Genomic DNA, 19,230 nt, shown 5'->3' on the forward strand with positions numbered 1-19,230 from the left:
GTCTGTAAAGGATTATCAGAGTGGAAACGTGGAGAAAGTGTTGTATATGGAATTAGCTCTGGGAGACTCTCCATTGATACTGTGCCTCTGCTCCAAGGTAGCTTTGGTTTTGGAATAGGCTGTTCATGTGGTGCAAGACACGCTTTGATTTGAGGAGGTCTTAATTTATCCTCTTGCTGATTTCCTCTTTTTTTTTTTTTTGTTTTTCTTTTTTCCATTAAAGAAGAGTTCTCTGTTCTTTGAATTTTCATGGACTCATAAAACATTTTCATCTGGAAGGTCATTATAGGTCTCTCTGAGAGACTCCTATCAGAATATTTCCAGGTCAGGATTTTCTTTTGTCTTGTCAAATTTTAAGTATCTCCTACAATGAACACACCTTATTATATCTAATTAATCCCTGTCTCCAGTTTAAATCTTCCATGTTGCAGCTTGTGTTTGTTGCCTCTTATCGTGTCACTAAATCTTGTCACTGTCAATATAATTTTTTTCATTAACTTTTTGTCATCCCCTGCAGTCAAGCTGTAGTGTACCTATCCTTGTGGCATGGGCTTATCCCATTCCAGAGGCAAAACTTTGCATTTGCCTTTGCTGGCCTTCATGAGGCTTTCATAGGCTCATTCTTCCAGCTCATATATCCCAGGCCAGTGATGCTACTTGGTTAAATTTTCACCCAGAATTGAAAAAATAAAGTATAAGTTACTTTATTCTTCTAAGATGAATGTTGGATTCAAGTCAGTCTTTTTTTTAATACGTTTTCAAATAGATTTTGTGGTTTGCAGAGTATCCTCACAGATTCTATTTTTTAGTAATATTTATTCCTGTTGGGCTTTTCAGATATTAGCTTTACAAAATGCTGAGATAAGGCTGATATTTCAGAAAAAAGCCCAATCTCACACAGTAAAAACTGAGGATTTTTAAGAGGATTCAAACTTGGCACTCAGGCTAGAAAAGCAGAGATGGAATAAAGTGCACAGCTAAATCTAGGAAAAAAAAATATGGCAGAGGTCTGTAAAATCTGGAAAACCATATCTAAAGGCACAAGGGGAACTGATAGCTTCTCCCAGTATTTGTCCTATGACTAACACTGAAATGCAGCAAGCTTAGACCAAACAAAGCGGGGTATTTTTTCACACCCTGCCCCAAAAACCCCAAATCAGCCTCTAAAGAGCTGCAGATTTTCTTTTTTTGTAGACGAACCCTCTGAATTTAAAAGGGATTTAGGGGGTTAATAAGAGGTACAGGCTGTCTGCCAGGGTTTGTAGGCTTACAGGAGAGATAATCATGGGTTCCTTTAGCTAGAATATTTGCTGTACTGTTTCCAGCTTACAACCTTGGCACTCAATTCTGCACTTTTGCTTGACTTTCTCCTGCTATCTCACCTTTGGAAGGGCTGGACTTGTGGACTTCAGTCTCTGCACTCATAAACACGTGGAGTGTGTTCGCACGCTGCTCAAAATCCAATCTCACAACTTCTGTGAACTTTTACTGAACTTTTCTGACCTTTTTTTTTTAAAAAAAAAAACCTTTTCTGAGCTTGGCCTCAAGGGTTTGGGCTGAGGGGTTTTTTTTACCTCTTTAGTGTTGTTTTATAGGGTTTTGTTTTAGTGTCTCACAGATGATACACGTTTGGCTGAAATGTTAGCAGAACTGAACTAGGTGGGAGCAACTATGTACCAAATATGAGATTTGAGAGGCCATTATGCAGGGTAGGAGTGTTTCTGCAACTCTGAGTTAACTACCTCAGTATGTACTGCCATCTTAAGGTTTGTTTAATGCTGCTTCACCTCATTATTTGAGATCTTTTTACCACAGAAATATGGAAATTCAGCCCTGGCAGGTGAGAATTCCTTCCTTCCACCTCCTGTAGTCTTTGGTCTTTGAATGCTGCCCCACTGCCAGCTGGAGCCACTGTTCTTCTTCACCAGCTGCAGAATAGGACTGCCTCAAATCATGGAACTGTTAAGGCTGGAAAAGCCCTCTAAGATCACAGCCCAACCATTAATCCACAGCACTGCCAGGTCTAAACTGTGTTCCCAAGTGCCACATCCACACATTTTTTGAACGCTTCCAGGGATGGTGATTCCACCACTGCCCTGGACAGCCCCTTCCACTGTTTGACAATCCTTTCCTTGAAGAAATTTTTCCTCATATGCAATCTAAATGTCCCCACTGATGTCTGAAATTCCTTCCTATTTAGTGCATTTTCCATAAACATTACAGTTCTTCTTACTAGCTTTTTAGAACCCCTTTTCTTTAGTAGGCCACCTGGAGGACCTCCTCTCCAAATAAACCTTTTAGGACACACTTAGTCTTATTCTTGAAATAGCGCTTATGATGAGTCTTGGAGTGTATTTATCATGCTCAGGTGCCTTTGGCAAAGCTAGCCATTTCATGATTCAGATTTCCCATCATTCCTGCTCCAAGAGAACTCTTCCAGGCATGGAGAAACTGCTCAGAGTTCCCTCTGTTCAGGAGGGCTTGGTTGGGAGGGTCTAAAAGAATTTGTCTTCTCCAGCCAGCTCTTGTGCAGGTACCATTTCCGTATCTTGTATTGTTTTTGTAAACTTGCAAACTTTCGGCATCCATCTTTTCCCTATCCATAAGGAATATGCAGGTGAGATCTGCTTGGCCAGGCCCTTCTGTCCACAAGGGTGGACTTCTACATACCACAGCCAAGCCTTCTGAAATTTGAGAAAGGGACTATTATTAAGAACTTTCAAACCAATTTGTCCTGTAATCTCTTTACCCTGAAATCCCATGGCCCCTCTTGAGCAAGAGCCACATATTCTGCTGCATCATTGATTTTCAAAAAGATGTTTAGCCTCGAGCCACTCACCTACAAACTCTGGTGGCCCCTCTTGAGCACAGCCTGTGCTTTCTGCTATATCACTGTTATGCTAAAAAGGTGAAAGGTGGTTGGTTAATGTGTTACCCGAACTTTGGTGACTCCGCTGTTCCACGTGCCGACTCCTGCTTGCTGTGGAGAACATTCTCTGTGAACTCCAGCCACCTTCCTGAGCAGACGCTGGGGGCTTAGGTCTTGTGTGTCAACAGTGCAACGCAATTCTTCTGATAAAAGCTCTGTGGAGTGGCCATAAATTTGATTCCTGACTTGAATCTGGCCCAGGACATTTGAGTGCACAGTAGTGAGTCACTTGAAACAGCTCTGACACAGCAAAACCTCTCCATGAACTACTGCTTTTTCTGTTGATTATTCTGACATAAATGCAGATAAAAGCACAAGGGCCTTGGTATCACTTTAATCAATGCTTTTATCAGCAATGTGGCCTTCGAGCTCAAATAACCTGCATCATTTTGTAATGATAAACATTAGAGTCCATCACGATATAAATGAGGTACAAGGAGATTTTTCTTCATGTGCTGCTGAACAACATAAGGAGGAGCAGCTCGTTTCTTTTCCTGACCCACGACAGTTATGTGGAGGCACCAGGTACATGCTGGGCTTGTGCTTTTCCTTGCTTTCTGGAGTCTGGCAGATGGTGGGAAGCTCTTGGTGATGCCTCAGGATGGAAGTCACTGGCTGAGCATGCGCATGGTCCTGGAGAAACTCTGGGAGAAGGGGCACGAAATTGTGGCCGTGGTTCCTGATGCTGCCTTGTTCTTGAAAAGCTCCCAGTCCTTCACCATCAAAACATATTCAGTGCCTTACACCCAGGAGTTTGTGGACCAATCCTACAATGAGCTGGGGGAAAAGAGCTTTGAGACCCTAAAGCTCTCAGTTCTATTCAGCAATATCTCAGAGCTGACCAACATGTTCTCTTCTGCTTGTCAGCACCTCTTACATGACAAAGAACTCATTAAGTACCTCCAGGACAGCAAATTTGATGCCATCATGATGGACCCTGTGCTGCCCTGTGGGCCAATTCTGGCTGAATATCTCTCCCTCCCCTCTGTGTACTTCATGCGTGGCCTTCCTTGTACCTTAGACTACAAAGCCATGCAGTCTCCCAGCCCTGCTTCCTACGTGCCCAGGACTTTCTCATCCAATTCTGACCAAATGACATTCCCAGAGCGTGTGAAGAACTTCCTGATCGCCGTCTCAGAGCCTTTGCTTTGCGACCTGTTTTATTTGAAATACAAGAACTTGGCCTCTGAGTTTCTGCAGAGGGATGTAACCATGCAGGAGCTCTTCAGCCAAGCATCAGTTTTGCTGATGAGATACGACTTTGTTTTTGAGTATCCGCGCCCCATCATGCCCAACATGGTCTATGTTGGGGGCATCAACTGTCAGGAAAAGAAGCCACTCTCAAAGGTTTGTCATTGCTAACCCTGGGGGTGGTGTTGGTGCTTGTTCCCCATGTGCTGTTTTAAAGTGTTTCCTATAGTGATATTTGTGCTTGAGGCAGGGTGTGATCAAATCCCAGGATGGCATGGGAGTGGGAATCTTAGGCTTTGAGATGATCACAAGGCTTGCTGGAGGGTTTCTCTCCAGGAGAGCTTAGGTCGAGTTGTCACCATCACTTATGGCATGCTCATTATCCAGGTAAATGACAAAATAATTCTAGATTTAATATCCCTAAGGGATGTGGAATGCCAGTTAATTGCAAGAGACTTGATTGGACAAAAATTGGAAACACAGAATTAACTCTGTGGATATACCCAGGCACTTTTGCTGTGCCACTGAACATGTGAAGCACAGAACATCAGGGGAGGGGGTCAGGCTGGGTTTTAGGGAAAGGTTCTTCCCCCAGAGGTGCTGGCACTGCCCAGGCTCCCCAGGGAATGGGCACAGCCCCGAGGCTGCCAGAGCTCCAGGAGTGTTTGGACAACGCTCCCAGGGACTCACAGGGTGGGATTGTTGGGGTGTCTGTGCAGGGCCAGGGATGATCCTTGTGGGTCAGGATATTCTAACGGAGTCTATTCCATGATTCCATGTGCTCCAACAGCCCCAAAAAAGGGGTGTGCAAGGACAGCAGAGGGAGCTCTGTTGCCTCTGGATTTGTGCAAGCAGCAGTGCAAGAGGATGGTTGGGAAAGGAAGCCTTCAGGATTATAACCCTTGTTCAGATTCCCCCCGTGCTGTGCAAATGGTGCTGATATCCCCGGTTCGTTCTGCTTTCAGACCATCCTAGTGTTGCAACAGCAGGAGTTATTGCTCAGCTTACAACATGTTTACTACAAGTAAACTCAAGGCTTTCACTTTGATAACTGCTGTGATAGAGCAACACATCTGGAGATAAACCTTTACCACCCACTCTATATCAAACCTCTGTCAATCTTTGCTTCTTGGTTACACTCCAGGGGCACAAAGCAATCCAAAGGTCAGATTTGAGCTGAGTTCCGTGTCCAATCAGTGCAGTGGACTCAAGGCAGGGGGTTGATCATTAACTGGATGTTAATGATGTAGTGATTGCTGTATCAGTCCCATTCATGGCTCTCATTCAGCCTCTCAGCCCCACAGGCTGTTGGTCACTCCCTCCCTCCTGGTGTCAATCCAAACATTCAACTTCACCTCAGTCACTGACAGACTTCCCTGCACACAGATTATAAACCTGATATTTACACAAAGTTAAAAATTACCCAAATTTCTGCCTGTAAAACATTCAAAACCCACCTTAGTTAAAATTCAAGTGGGAAGCACCCCGTGATTTATTCCTTATCCCTGGCCACAGTTTCACTGCTGTTTAAAACTTCACTAGCAACAGAAGGGAAATGGTTTCTCCAAAGACAGGATTTCTTTCTCTTGCCTCTTGGGCTGTGTTTTTCCTGCTGCTGTGGACCTCTGGCAAAGGTGGGAAGCTCTTGGTCATACCCATCGATGGCAGCCACTGGCTCAGCATGCGCCCGGTAGTGGAGAAGCTCAGGGACAAGGGACATGAAATCGTGGTGGTTGCGCCAGAGATAAATTTGCGGATCCATTCATCCCCACTTTACACCTTGAAAACCTACTCTGTGTCCTACACCAAGGAGTTTGTGGAGGCAGAGTTTAAACAGATGGGCCACAGGAGTTTCACACCCCAGCCCTTCTTGGAAAAACTCTCCAAAATTGCCAATTTTACAAGCATGTTCTTGGATTCCTGCAAGCGTCTCCTGTCTGACAAAGAGCTGATCCAATACCTCGAGGGAAGCGAATTTGATGCCGTCTTTATGGATCCCTTCTTCCCCTGTGGGCAGATCTTGGCGGAACATCTGTCCCTGCCCTCCGTGTACTTCCTGCGGGGATTGCCGTGCAGCCTGGAATTCCAGGCCACCATGTGTCCCAGCCCTCCTTCCTACATCCCGAGGTTCTTCACGCGCTCCACAGACCGCATGTCCTTCCGGCAGCGCCTGGGCAACCTCCTGGCCACCCTGGGCAGCTCCCTGGCCTGCTCTGTCCTTTATTCCCCCTATGATCCCTTGATCCGCGAGTTCCTGCGGCGGGAGGCGACCGTGCCCGAGCTGTTCAGCCACGCCGCTGTTTGGCTCATGAAATACGACTTTGCCTTTGAGTACCCCAGGCCCCTCATGCCCAACATGGTCTTGGTTGGAGGCATAGGCTGCACTCGGGAAAACAAACTATCCCAGGTTAGTTCCCGGCTTTTTTCTCCCCGGGTTTAGCTGTGGGTGAGCTGTGAGTTCTCTCCAGGAGATGGAGCTCCCAGGCTGCAATAAATGATGCCAGGTGAAAGTGACTGGGAATGCATTTTGCACCGCTGCATCCCTTGAGAGGAAAGTTACTTTGTGGGACACCTCTGCAGTCCCCGTCAAACCAGCAGACACAAAAAAAAACAACGGGGGGGGCGTTTTCTTTTCCAATTCTTCCTGTTTCCATTCCCTTTTCTTTTTTCCTACAACAGCTACAGCTTCCTTAAGAGACACAGTGGAGTGACAGCTCCCATCTCTGCTCTCTCAGGCCAGGACAGAACCTGAGGGAATGGCTGGAGCTGTGTCAGGGCAGGCTCAGGCTGGATTTAGGGAAAGGTTCTTCCCCAGAGGTGCTGGCACTGCCCAGGCTCCCCAGGGAATGGGCACAGCCCCGAGACTGCCAGAGCTCCAGGAGAACTTGGACAGGGATGCCCAGGGTGGGATTGTTGGGGTGTCTGTGCAGGGCCATGAGCTGGACTCTTGTTGGATTCTTGTGGGTCCCTTCCAACTGAGGATGTTCCATGAACTTCAGACAGTTCAGGCAGACCCGAATGAAATTCCTGCCACCAGTGAAGCAACACTTCTGCCACTTTTATGTGAAATACTCTGTACTGTATCTGTATTTTGCTTCAACTGTGCCAAAATTCCTCAGTATGGGATATCTCCCACTTTCCATTAATAAATCCTATTAATTCTCTTATTTTTCCATGAGTCTCCACTGCAGATATTTCATAAATGTATGAACAGGTGCTGATTAAAAACCACTACTAGAATAATCAGCATATCCCTGAAGCAGGGCCGCAAAGAGTTTCCTCATAGTAGAACTTCTGAGCAGAAAGTTGGACTTTGGAATTCAAAAAGACCTAAAAAACAAAGTAAAACTGATGTCCCACAGAATATAAATAGGATTAAATATGCCTCAAGACAGCCAGAAAAATATGGAAAAGAGCATAAACTGACAGTCTCTGTTGTCCCTGCCCATGGCAGGGGGGTTGGAATGAGACAATCTTTAAAGCCCCTTCCAACCCAAGGCATTCTGTGGTTCTCTGGTTATCCCCTCAGATCCCAGAGATAACATGGCAATTGCCAGACTTACAGGAACATTTAGTTCATTGTATTCCCCTTATTTAACTCTGATGCCTGCAAAAATTTCCTCCAGTTTTTCCTATCCTTCCTTGGCTCGACCAAAGATTTTTTCTATTTCAAAGAATATTTGCTCCAGCCTTGGGCTGTTTTTTTCTGCTTCATTGGAATCCTTTTGTTCCTGGATTCCAATGCTAAATCTTATTTAAATCACTCAAACAAAAGAGAGACAAAACTGGCAGCAGTTCAGTGTTATCATACCCAAAGCAGATACAATAAATCAAGATACTAGATATTTGAGTTACCTGCTGTCAGGACCCTCTTCCAGGATTTTAATTCTCTCTTGTAGCTGTGTGGCCTGAAAAGAAGAACATCAACTCTGAATCCAGGCTTGGGTTAAATGTGCCTATTTTTACTTCCCCAAGACTCATTTTCTTCAGGATCGTAGAACAGGTTGGGGTGGAAGGGACATTGAAGCCCATCCAGTCCCACCCCCTAGCCATGGGCAGGGACATCTTCCGTTAGCCCAGGTGGCTCCAAGCCCTCTCCATCCTCTCCTTGAACACTTCCAGGGATCCAGGGGCAGCCACAGCTTCTCTGGGCAGCCTTTTCCATGGCCTCACCACCCTCACAGAGAATTTCTTTCTGATATCTAACACTAATTTCCTCTCTTTTGGTTCAAACCCATTACTCCCTGTCCCATCACTCCTGTTCCTCATGAAGAGTCTCTCTCCAGCTTCCTTCTGGGCTTCTTCAGGCACTGGAAAGGGGCTCTGAGGTCTCCACACAAAAATCTTCTCTGCTGCAGGCTGAGAACAGCCCCCATGTCCCAGCCTGTCCCCTTAGGGGAGGTGCTCCTGTCTCCTTGTCAACTCCATGGTTCTCCTTTGGAATTGCTCCAACAGTCCCATGTCCTTCTCATGTTGATGACCCTGGAGCTGGATGCAGGATTCCAGGTCTCAGGAGATGGGGAGAATCCCTTCCCTGGGTCTGCTGGCTGTGCTGCTTTGGATGCAGAACTGTCAATGAGAAATCGTTTTCCCAGTCCTAACTTTGTTTGCTTGCTCTCTTCCCTTTCCAGAGAGTCTTGTGGGAATGTGGCAGCAATTCCATCCTCTGACAAGAGAAAGGGCTTTGACTAAAGGCTTGCTTTCCTTTGGCAGGAATTTGAAGCCATGGTCAACGCCTCTGGAGAACATGGCATCGTTGTCTTCTCGCTGGGCTCCATGGTGTCTGAGATTCCCATGAAGAAAGCCATGGAAATCGCGGAGGCCTTGGGAACAGTCCCTCAGACGGTACCAGTTCCCTCTTCCCCTTCCAGCAGAGCAGATCCACACTGTTCCCTCCTCCCTCCCTTCTCCTGCTGGGATCTGACGTGGGCTTTGCTTCCCTTGCCAGGTCTTTTGGCGCTACACGGGCAAGGCACCCCCCAACCTGCCCAGCAACGTGAAGCTCGTCAAGTGGCTGCCTCAGAACGACCTCCTGGGTAGGTCTGACACTGCAGGGTGGTGCTGGTACTCCAGGGCTGCTGCTGTGAGGCCCCAAGGGCATCATCTGTGTGTCAGGTGTGAGTTACCATCCCCTGACCCACCACTGTGGGGCACAAACCTTCCTTGCAGCCTTGGCTCTTGGAGCCAGGACTCGTCCTTTAGGAACTTGGCTGGGAATTGCCAAATTATGAAATGACTCTGTTTGAAAAGGTTTTCCAACACTTCAGTACCAGGCAAAAAGGGGAGTCTTTATCTCTGACTAAGCAGCCTCAACACCCAGCTGTATTTTTGTCCCATCTTCTGGCCTGAAAAAGAAATGTCATGGTCCTCAAGGGAGCACTTCCAGGCAGGTCTTTGGGCTTTTCAAGTGGTGGAATTGTTGTCAGGAGAGCATTTGTTGGTAAGAGAACAGGTTCCGCTGTGAGAGACCTTCACTGCCATGGAAGAGATGGTGAAAAACTGATTGGTGATAACATCCTTTTTAACCTCTCCTGGCTCTGGTTTCATCCTAAAGTTGGAGGATCACCCAAAACCAAGACAGAGGTCTACAGCGTTCCAATCTCTAAGTCTGGTCATGAGGAACAATGCTCACAACAGCCCCAAATCCCTGATTTATCCCACCCACGGCCCTTTTTTGTGCGTGTTTTTCCCCAGGGATATGTTGCTGGGAGTCAGTAATTCTGGGAGTTAAGCAAGCCTGTGTTTCCCTCCACAGCCCACCCCAAGACTCGTGCCTTCATCACCCACGGAGGCTCCCATGGTGTTTATGAGGGAATATGCAATGCAGTGCCCATGGTGCTGATGCCTCTGTTTGGGGACCAGATGGACAACGCCAAGCGAGTGGAGTCCCGGGGAGCAGGGCTGACCCTGAACATCCTGGAGATGACTTCCAACGACATTTCCACCGCCCTGAAAGCAGTGATCAACGAGAAAAAGTCAGTACCAGAGGCACAGCCTCCCCCCTCCTTACTGTGTGGCCCCAGCACCTTCACTTCCAGCTTAACACAGTGTTTTTCTCTCCCTAAATGGCTTCTTTTGTCAAAGGTGTGGATTTAGTAGCAGCTGCTTCCATGGAGAAGCTGATACTTGCCCTGGGTTAACTTCAGGCTCTCCCCTTTAGGGGATGAGAAGTGGCTGAGAAGGGAGGATGCAGGGAGCAGGGGACACGGGCTATGAGTCCCAAGTTGCCAAAAAAGTGTGTCACCTTCTTAAAGTCAGGGCAGTGACAGAGAGAAGATGTCTCAGTGACAGAGAGGGCTTTGACACAAGCGGCAGACAGCTTTTGTTCCCAACCCTGTCACACAGGTCAATGGGGAGCCTGAAAAGGCTTTATCAAACATATTTATCACTGACTTATCTTACAGGTGAGTTTTCTCAGGCCTTTCCCACCCCCACCCCCTCCCCTTCAGTGCTCATGAGGAATTCTGTGAGCACAGAGAGCTGCTTGCTTGGCTCAGCAAGGCTGGACAATCCCAGCATGGAGCAGGAGGAAGATGCAGGGATGCACTGAGGAAGCCCAGGGAACATCACAGCATGCCCAAGGGGTTGAAAGGCAGCACAGAGATCTCTTTCAGACATAAGAGCTCTTTCCTGCTCCCATTTGAAGATGCTAAGGACTAAGAAACTCCACCACATTCCTGAGAAAGAGCAGCTTATTGACATTGTTTCCTAGCCAATTTCCCACTTTTTATGGCAGCAACAGCAGTAGTACTATACTAACAGAAACAACAATGATAATGCAGCTGGGAAAGCTCCCCAGCTTTTTTTAACCCCATTACTCAGCCACAGACCTTCACCCCAGAGATTTTGCAGAAAGCCCAAACCAAGCTTTCCCTCATTTTGTTGTTGTTTTTTTTTTGTTTTTGTCATTGGAAACAACACTTTCCTGGGCCTGTAACTTTGCCATTGTTCTTCTCAAGGGGCTCAGTAGCACAAGAGCCCAGAGAAGCTGTGGCTGCCCCATCCCTGGAAGTGTCCTGGATGGGGTTTGGAGCAACCTGGCCTGGTGGAAGGTGTCCCTGCCCATGAGGGACAAGCTTTAAAGTCCTTCCAACGCACCCCACCCTGTGATGCTGATGCCTTGGAGTGGCTACCTAGAACAAAGGCAAGACAAGATTAGCAGAATAAAATGGGTATTTATGTTTCTCTAGTCCAAGGGTTTTCCAGAAGCCTTTCTTCTCCCATCTGGGGTGCCAGAAAACTGATGCCTTGGAGTGGCTACCTAGAACAAAGGCAAGACAAGATTAGCAGAATAAAATGGGTATTTATGTTTCTCTAGTCCAAGGGTTTTCCAGAAGCCTTTCTTCTCCCATCTGGGGTGCCAGAAAACTGATGCCTTGGAGTGGCTACCTAGAAGAGAGGCTAGACAAGATTAAGAGGATAAAATGTAGGTATTTATTAAAAGCCTTCCATAGGTACACCTTGGCACCCAAGATGGACAATGGTCACGAGTTTCTGAGACCATTTTAAGTTTGATCCATTTGCATATCAGGGGTTAATCCTCCAACTACAGCTTCAGGTAATGAAGTCATTTACCCCCAGTTTGCTCCCATCCCAATTCACTGTTGTTTACATTTTGTGCCCTTGAGTCCCAGGCCTAGAAGGGATTGTTTTGTCTGAATACAACGGCAGAGCAGCCGCTGACAAGCTGTGGAGTTTTGGAGTTGCACCCTAAAGCAGTAGAGGATTTAAAAAACGGTAAAAGCCAAAATCCTAAGGCATCAATCCCATGTTTGAACACCTTCTCCTGGGCAGGTACAAGGAGAACATCCAGCGCCTCTCGGACCTGCACCTGGACAGGCCCATCCACCCGCTGGACCTGGCCGTGCACTGGGTGGAGTTTGTGATGAGGCACAAGGGGGCCCCTCACCTGCGCCCCGCCGCCCACGACCTCAACTGGGTGCAGTACCACTCGCTGGACGTCATCGCCTTCCTGGCCGCCGTCACCCTCCTCTCCCTCTTCATCTCCTTCAAGTGCTGCCTCTGCTGCTGCCGCAGGTGCTTCTGCAAGAAGGGCAGGACGGGGAAGCCCGCCAAAGCCAAGTCCCAGTAGCTCCCCACGGTGCTGGGGGACAAAGCTCCTGCTCCAGACCCGCAGCGGGGTCGGAGAATAGCGCAAATTTCACTGCAATAAATTAAACACTATGATTTTCAGCTGAGGGATGATAGGGATCCTTGGCTGGTCCCACTGATCTAATTTTGGCCTCTTAATTAAGAATGGGTGGTTAAAAATGCCTCGTGTAGGAGTGCTGCAGTCGCTTGGGAAGGTCTGAGTCTGAAATCCCCCGTCAGTGTGCAGAGAGGACTCTCAGTGACTTTTTCTTTTAACCTCTACCTGCAGCAGAGGTATGTAGGGATTTTGGAGGACTTTAGGAGCACCATCTGGTCAGATTTCTGTTTGAAATCTCTGCGTGGCTGCTGTTGTAAGAGAGGCAAATGTTTTACACTGACAACTCCTGTCACGCAAACCAAGCTTGATGCACATCTTTGTGAGTGCAAACCAAGGTTTCTAGCAGGGCAGCTGCTGGAAAACCACTGGGGTTTCCCCCAAACTCCCCATCAGGCAGGTGTGTGGTACCTGGAGCTCACCTGCTGCTGAGATCTTTGTAAGCATTCTTTATCAACCCCCACAGCTGATTTGTTCTTTGTAAGTGATGCTCAGGGAAAGACCCCAAAGCCCAGCCCTATAAATAAACCCCAAATACCAGAAATAAAGGCTGCTGTGTTTTCTGTCTTGAGAGTTGTGAGGGGAGGGATACTTGTTTGTTTATGGAAAAAGCTGGAGAAGGGAGAGATTCAAAGAAAAATCCCCTTCGTTCCTGTCCCTGCTGCCTGGTGACTTGGTCCTTGCTGAGAGGTGACATCCTGGGGCTGCCACAGCTCCCAGCTGAATATTCTGGGCTCTGAACTGGGGTATCCTGGGTACCTGCTGCTGCTGCTCTTTTCTCTGGCTGTTTGGAAAAGCAGGGATTTCAGAGGAAGCTCAAGGCAATCTCTGTCTCACAAGGCAATCAGCCTGTCCTCACTGCAGTGCCCAAATCTCCTGGACACCCACCCTGCCCACAACCTGTCCAGCACTTCCCTTTCCCTGCTCCTGCCACCACAAACAGAAGGAAACCTTTTTTTGGGGTGTGCAGACTCCCCATGGTGTGTGAGGGCTGCCCTGTGTTGGAAATGCAGCCCCTGCAGCTCCAGACATTCCTGAGGTGACAGCTCCAGCTGTTCCCGAGGCTCTGGTGACAGCAGTGCAGCTGGAGAGGAGACCCTGGGTGACCTCTCTGGGCTGTCACAGCACAGCCACGCTGGCTCCAGTCCCCTCTGAGCATCCCAGCAGTGTCCAGTGCCAAAAAAAAAAATCCCACTCCAAAATATCCTTGAGGAGAAGTTCTCCGAGTGCCCTGCTGCAAGCTGGCTCTGCATCAACCCAGTGACTTTCTCTGTGTGGACAAGGGGAAAACGCTTTGATTTCAGATCAGAGGAGCACAGCTGAGGAAAAATATATAAAAACATCCCAACCCCTTCATGCAGGGAAGTAAAACTTAAAGGAAGGAAGTGTCGCAATGCCCATCCCATGACTGATTTCATTTCAGAAATACTTCTGACACAGTCAAAGAAAAACAGCTGCAGAATCCAGGTACCCTCCTCTTCTTCCTCCCTTCTCTCTCCTCGCCCTCACTGCTTTATCCTGCTCTTTATTTTCCCTTCAGAAGGAATGCCCAGGGCTAGGGCTGGACAAGCATCCCTGTGCCCAGCAGAGGACACTCTGGGATCACCCAGAAGCAGGAGCAGGGAAAAACCACCCTTCCCACCAAGCCAGCACAGCCTCCCAAATTCCACACCAGGACCCCCAAAATCCCCATCAGTCTCCTAAAATCCATCCATAAATCCCGGAATTTCCCTAAAATTTGCCCCAGGACTCCCAAAATTTACCTGGGGACTCCAAAACTTCACCCAAGGACCCCAAAAATCCTTAAAAATCCCCAAAAATCCACAATTCTCTCACCCAAAACCTCTTAATAATCCTTTTAATTTTCCCCAGTTTTACCTAAATCTTCCCAGGTGTTTCCTTTATTTTTGGGGGGTTTTCAGACCCCTGAAATCCCATAAAAATCCCCTTAAAAATAAAATTTAAAAAAATTCAAAAAACATTTTAAAATAATCCAGAAAAGATCCTGAAAAATTCCCCCCAAAATCCCATAATTTCTTTCCCCAAATTTTTCCCAACATTTTTCCACACTCCTCCTTAATTTTGGGTGGTCTCAGACTCCAAAATAACATTAAGCCACTCAAAAACCCTCAAAAAAAACGTAAAAAAAATCACAAAAAATCCTCAAAAAATCCCTTAAAATGTTCTTAAAAATTCCCAAGTTTTTCCTAACCTTCCCAAATATTTCCCAAATTTTCCCAGAATTTTTGGGTGCCCCTGAAGCCCCTAAATCTTATAAAAATCCCATTTAAAATGCAAAAAAATCCACCCAAAAGAATCTTTTTTTTAAAAAAAAGAGCCAAAAAAATCCCAAAAAATTCTGGGGAAAAATCCCCCAAATCCCCTAAATTTTCTGGAATGTTTCCCAAATATTTTTTTTAAATTCCCAGGTGGGTGGCTGGAACTCCACAAGGATTTATTTATCTCCCACCCCTGCCAGGTGCTCCAGGAACAAGGACTCTGCTGCCAGGGGAGGATTTCCAGAGCCAGTTAGGAGCCAAAGCACTTGGGACAAGGAAGGAGCTGGATCATCACCAGAGCTCAGGCCCCCCAAACCTGCCCAGGGGAAGGGTTAATCAGGGGATGATGTCCCCTCTTATTGCCCCTTAGCTGGAGGCCAAACAGAGCCAAAAAACCAGGGCAGAGCTTCCAGCCTGGCTTCCCTCACTGGGAGATGGAGAAACCCACAGCCACAGCCCAGGCAAAAGCACCAGAGCTGAGACTGGGACACTTCCCAAAGGAGGAAACTGAGGCAGGGCTAACCATTGCTCCTCTCCCCGAGCTCCCCAGGCTGGGCTTTTCCTGCAAATCTTTCAAATCTGGGAAAAGGCAGCAGCCAAAATGCCCTTGCTGCCCTTGGAGAACGGGGGTGCAAACACCTCCCACCTCAGCACTTCTCCCCCCAGAGCCGCTGATTTCTGCTCCCACCCAGGCACTTTTTGAGTGTTTGTCTTATTTTTCCCTGGTTTTTAACATCCAGTCAGTCTGGGAAAGAGACAGTGCTGCTTCCCAGCTCTTTTGGGCTGCTCAGACCCACCCCAGCTGCCCTGGAGCAATCTGGTTTTGGGATGGGGTGTCCTGGGGGACAGAGCAGCCCTGGCTCCAGGGAGGGAGGATGCAGCTGGCATCTCTCTCTGCTTCCCACCAGCCAGAGCATGGGAAATGACAGCAATTGCTGGCATTTTTCTGCAGCCACAGGGTTTCTCAGCCTCAGCCCAGGCCTCAAGGGCAGAGGTTTTCCCACTGCCATGGGAGCTCTGGGTGGATCTGAGGCTCCTCCACCTCCCCAGTGTCGCTACAGGGACACACCACAGTGTCCAAGCCCTGGCCAGCCTGGCCGTGGACATTTCCAGGGATCTAAGGGCAGACACAGCTTCTCTGGGCAATCTCACCACCCTCACAGGGAAGAATTTCTTCCTAATATTCCATCTAAACCTATTCTCTGTCAGCTGAAAGCCATTCCCCCTTAGAAACACATCCATATAAATAAATATTCTGGTTATTCACACTCCCTTTTCCTTACCTGCACAGGGCTCCACCCAAAGGTGTGTCCCTTGCCCTAGACACTTTCACTTGGATGCTCACCCTCAGACCTGCAATTAATCATTTAATTCATTTATTTGATAATCCACCTCTTGGGTGGCTTTGTAAAAGTGAATACTTACTGCTGCTGGTACCCAGCCACAACTCCAGGCTGGGGAGGTTTTCCAGGAGCTCATTTCCCACTGTGGGAAATCATGGAAGCATGACATGAGAAGATGAGGAGTGTGGATGAAGGAAGGAAACCAACCTGCCAGGAGCAGCACCAGCCTCATTTAACAAAAAACACCCAAACCCACCCCAAACCCAAGCGCATCCACAAAAAAATAAGGTGGCTTTGGGGTCCAGCCTGGGGAGCAGTGCAGGGACAATGCCCATGGGAAGTGGTCCAGAACACTCCTTGCCCCCTGCATCATCCCCTGCAGTTATCCCTGCCATTCCAGAGGGTTTGGCACTGGACATGTCCCATCCCACAGCAGTTTGGATCCCTGGCACTGCCTGGGGGTGACAGGGAGCTGGCATCAGACAGCCCAGGCAATTTCAGCTGGAGCAGCCACAGAGGCCTCAGATTAATTATCACCTGCAGAGGTGTTTTTAGGAGTTATTTATAGGTGAGTGGGATGAAACCTGGGGAAAAGGGGTTGCCAACATGTCTGACACAAAGGGCAGGAGAGACTCTCCCTCCACAGGGAGGGAGCATCAATTCCCTTTCTTTTAAGGAAGGGTGAAAGGTCTCCCGTGCCAGATCTGATTGCTTAGGATGATAAAAGTCAATCATCGACAGAACCAAATCCCCCCAGCCGGCTCTGCCTGGCTTATTTAATAAAACCAGCTTGAATCAAAGGAGCAGATTTCTTCCCAGGAATGCTACCAGCCTGGATTATCCATGGGGAGGGGGAGAGGCGACCCCTGCTTCACTGGGGCAGATCCAGGCATCCCTCTGTGGTTCAGTCCCAGGGATTCCATCTGTGCTGGATGATGCCACAGAGCTGGAAGCTTTAATTGCTCTTGTGTTGGGGGGAATCAGAGGAAGCCACAGTTGTATTCCAGAGGCTGCTGAAGGGATGCTGGGGCCATCCTTAGGGGCTGGCTTGGTCCCAGCCCCGTGGAGATGATCTCAGCAGAGCAGGAGGGTGATTCAGGGCTGGGGGATGAAAGGGAAACCACAACCAGCGGCACTCCCAACACCGAGTGAGGCTCTTAGACAGGAAAAGATTTACACATTCCTCCCCCCCAGCCAGAGCCCTCTTCCTTTTCACTTGGACATCAGGGTCCTCCCCGCCAAAATCCAGCAATCAGCCACCCCTTGGGATCCTTCTTTCCCCACCATTATAATAAAATTAATAATAATAATAATAAAAAATGCCCAAAGGTGCCATTTGTTGCTGAGAAGCCCCTGAATTCCAGCGATGGATTAAAACTGCTGAGCTGTGAAGATGAGAGCCCCAGGGGATGCTTTTGGTAAAGCCTGTTACCAAAAAAAAAATAAAAAAAAAAGGGTTTTGAAAGGAGGCTTGAGTGGGTCATGCTGTGAAGTGGAATGGGAGTTGGATTTCCAGGGATGATCATCATCTCCCTTAAATTCCAGCCATTCAGGCCCTTTTTTTGTGAGGGCTCAGGCCTGATTAAGTCACCTTGGGCTGTTAAGGTAAAAAAAAATGAAGGAGCCAGCAAACAAGGAAACCCAAACCCGGAACAGGACTGGGTGTGCCAGGAATGCCAGCAAATCCCAGGGCAGGATTCCAAGGAATCTATTGTGATCCTCACTGAAGGTATTCCACAAAACAAAACATCAGGTCTCCACCTGCCATGGGAATGAGGCCCCCAGAGGGGCCTGGATCAGGGAACAGCCCTGGCAAGGGGGGATTTGGTGGCAAAAGAAAAACCAGCTCCTCACATCGGGTCCTGCTCATCCACAACAGGCTTTGCATGAAGAGCTGGGAAGGAAACAAGCCCCGTGGTTTCCAGCAGGGATTTCTGGGGATGAAAACGAATGCCCAGAGAGCTCCGGGTTCTTTCATCACAGGCTCCAGATTTCCCTGCAAACCACACTTTGTGTGGAGACCCCGATAACCACGGGGTGACTTCCCCTCCCTTCCCCTCCTGGCACCTCTCCCTCAGCCTTTTGGTGCTGGATGAGCCCACGGGAGATGATTCCTCACTTGTGATGGCTGAAGCAGAGGAGAAAATGCTGTGGGGATGCCTTTGCAAGGTGACCTGCACTGAAACACTTTGTCCCCTGAGGAATAAAAAGCCAAATCCTTTCCTTCCTTGAAGCTGAAATGCTCCAGGGAGCCAGGCAGCAGGGAAGAAGCCAGGGGGGAACTCCCCAGATCACCTGGCTGGTGTCTCTATCTCCCAGAGCAGGTGGGACATCACCTGTGCCCACCCCACAGGGCTGGGGCAGGGCAGGAGGGGCCTGAGAGCCCCAGCAAAAACCAGAATATTTCCCTTCCCTGGCTTGGGATCCAATCTCCACTGGGATTGGGAGCACCACAACAGCCTTGGCTAAACACAAGGGTGTTTTTCTCCAGCCAGAAAACAACCAGGAAAACTCCTCTGTGCTAAAACAAATCCTTCAACCCCATCTTGTCCCACTTGAGGAAATTCCTTACCTGCAGTTTGAGCACTCTCTGGAGGGTGCTCTGGGAGGTGAGAGCTTTTCCAGCCACTTTTCCCCTGGAGAAAGTGGGATGCAGAGGCTGAGGGGAGGAGATGGGATTGAGGACCACTGGCTCGGGGTGTTGGCACAGTGGAGACCCCACTAAATGAATCCCACCCTGCTTTGGGATGAAGAGACAGCAGCAGATGGCATCTAACCAGGAGCACTGCAGAGTAACACCTTTAACTGGAATTTTTTTCCCCCAAAAAACTCCTTTTCCTTTTAAAAAAAGGAGTTTTTTTCCCCAAAAAACTCCTTTTCCTTTTAAAAAAAAGGACTGTTAACACTAAGAACAGAAACCAGCTGCTGCACAAGGGTGGCAATGCAAAGCCCAGACAGATTTTTAGGAGGAGTCCTTGATGTTTAGTCCAGAAGGCATCTGCAGGACACATTCCCAGTCCCAGCACAGGAGGAAGGACTGGATTTCAGACCAGAAATGGGGAGAAGATAATGCAGCCCACCCCATGGGCCCAGAATGTGCTGCCTGTGGCCCCAGGGCCTGGGGAGGGCACAGGGTGGTGAGGAGCCGAGCCCAGGGTGTTTTGAGGCAGCCAAGGGAGGGATTCAGAGTACCTGAGGTAGACAGAAAAACCAAGGGGAGGGGGGTAAAAAGAAAGCAAGCTGGGATTATTCATGGATCACAGGAGGCTCAAACTCCTGCCC

At 48.3% G+C, this 19,230-nt stretch overlaps 2 protein-coding genes across 8 annotated transcripts in view; one reads left to right on the forward strand and one right to left on the reverse strand.

Moving 5' to 3' along the window:
- LOC107207265 (UDP-glucuronosyltransferase 1-1-like) overlaps positions 1-12,897 on the forward strand; it is a 35,758-nt gene extending 22,861 nt beyond the window's left edge. For 4 of the 7 annotated variants that reach the window (XM_015634066.2, XM_015634063.3, XM_033515916.1 and 1 more), the window contains exons 2-5: positions 8,834-8,965; positions 9,069-9,156; positions 9,876-10,095; positions 11,915-12,897. In XM_015634066.2, coding sequence (XP_015489552.1) covers positions 8,834-8,965; positions 9,069-9,156; positions 9,876-10,095; positions 11,915-12,212 — 738 coding nt within the window. In that variant the 3' untranslated portion in view covers positions 12,213-12,897. Of the gene's footprint in view, positions 1-3,424; positions 4,277-5,650; positions 6,528-8,833; positions 8,966-9,068; positions 9,157-9,875; positions 10,096-11,914 lie in introns of those variants that run through there. The other 3 variants (XM_015634068.3, XM_015634067.2, XM_015634064.3) reach the window with 3 other exon arrangements.
- TRPM8 (transient receptor potential cation channel subfamily M member 8) overlaps positions 1-19,230 on the reverse strand; it is a 688,444-nt gene that overhangs the window by 352,223 nt on the left and 316,991 nt on the right. The gene's annotated exons all lie outside the window — the stretch shown is intronic.

This window comes from Parus major, chromosome 7 (assembly GCF_001522545.3).
Source record: "Parus major isolate Abel chromosome 7, Parus_major1.1, whole genome shotgun sequence".
Lineage (NCBI taxonomy): Eukaryota > Metazoa > Chordata > Aves > Passeriformes > Paridae > Parus > Parus major.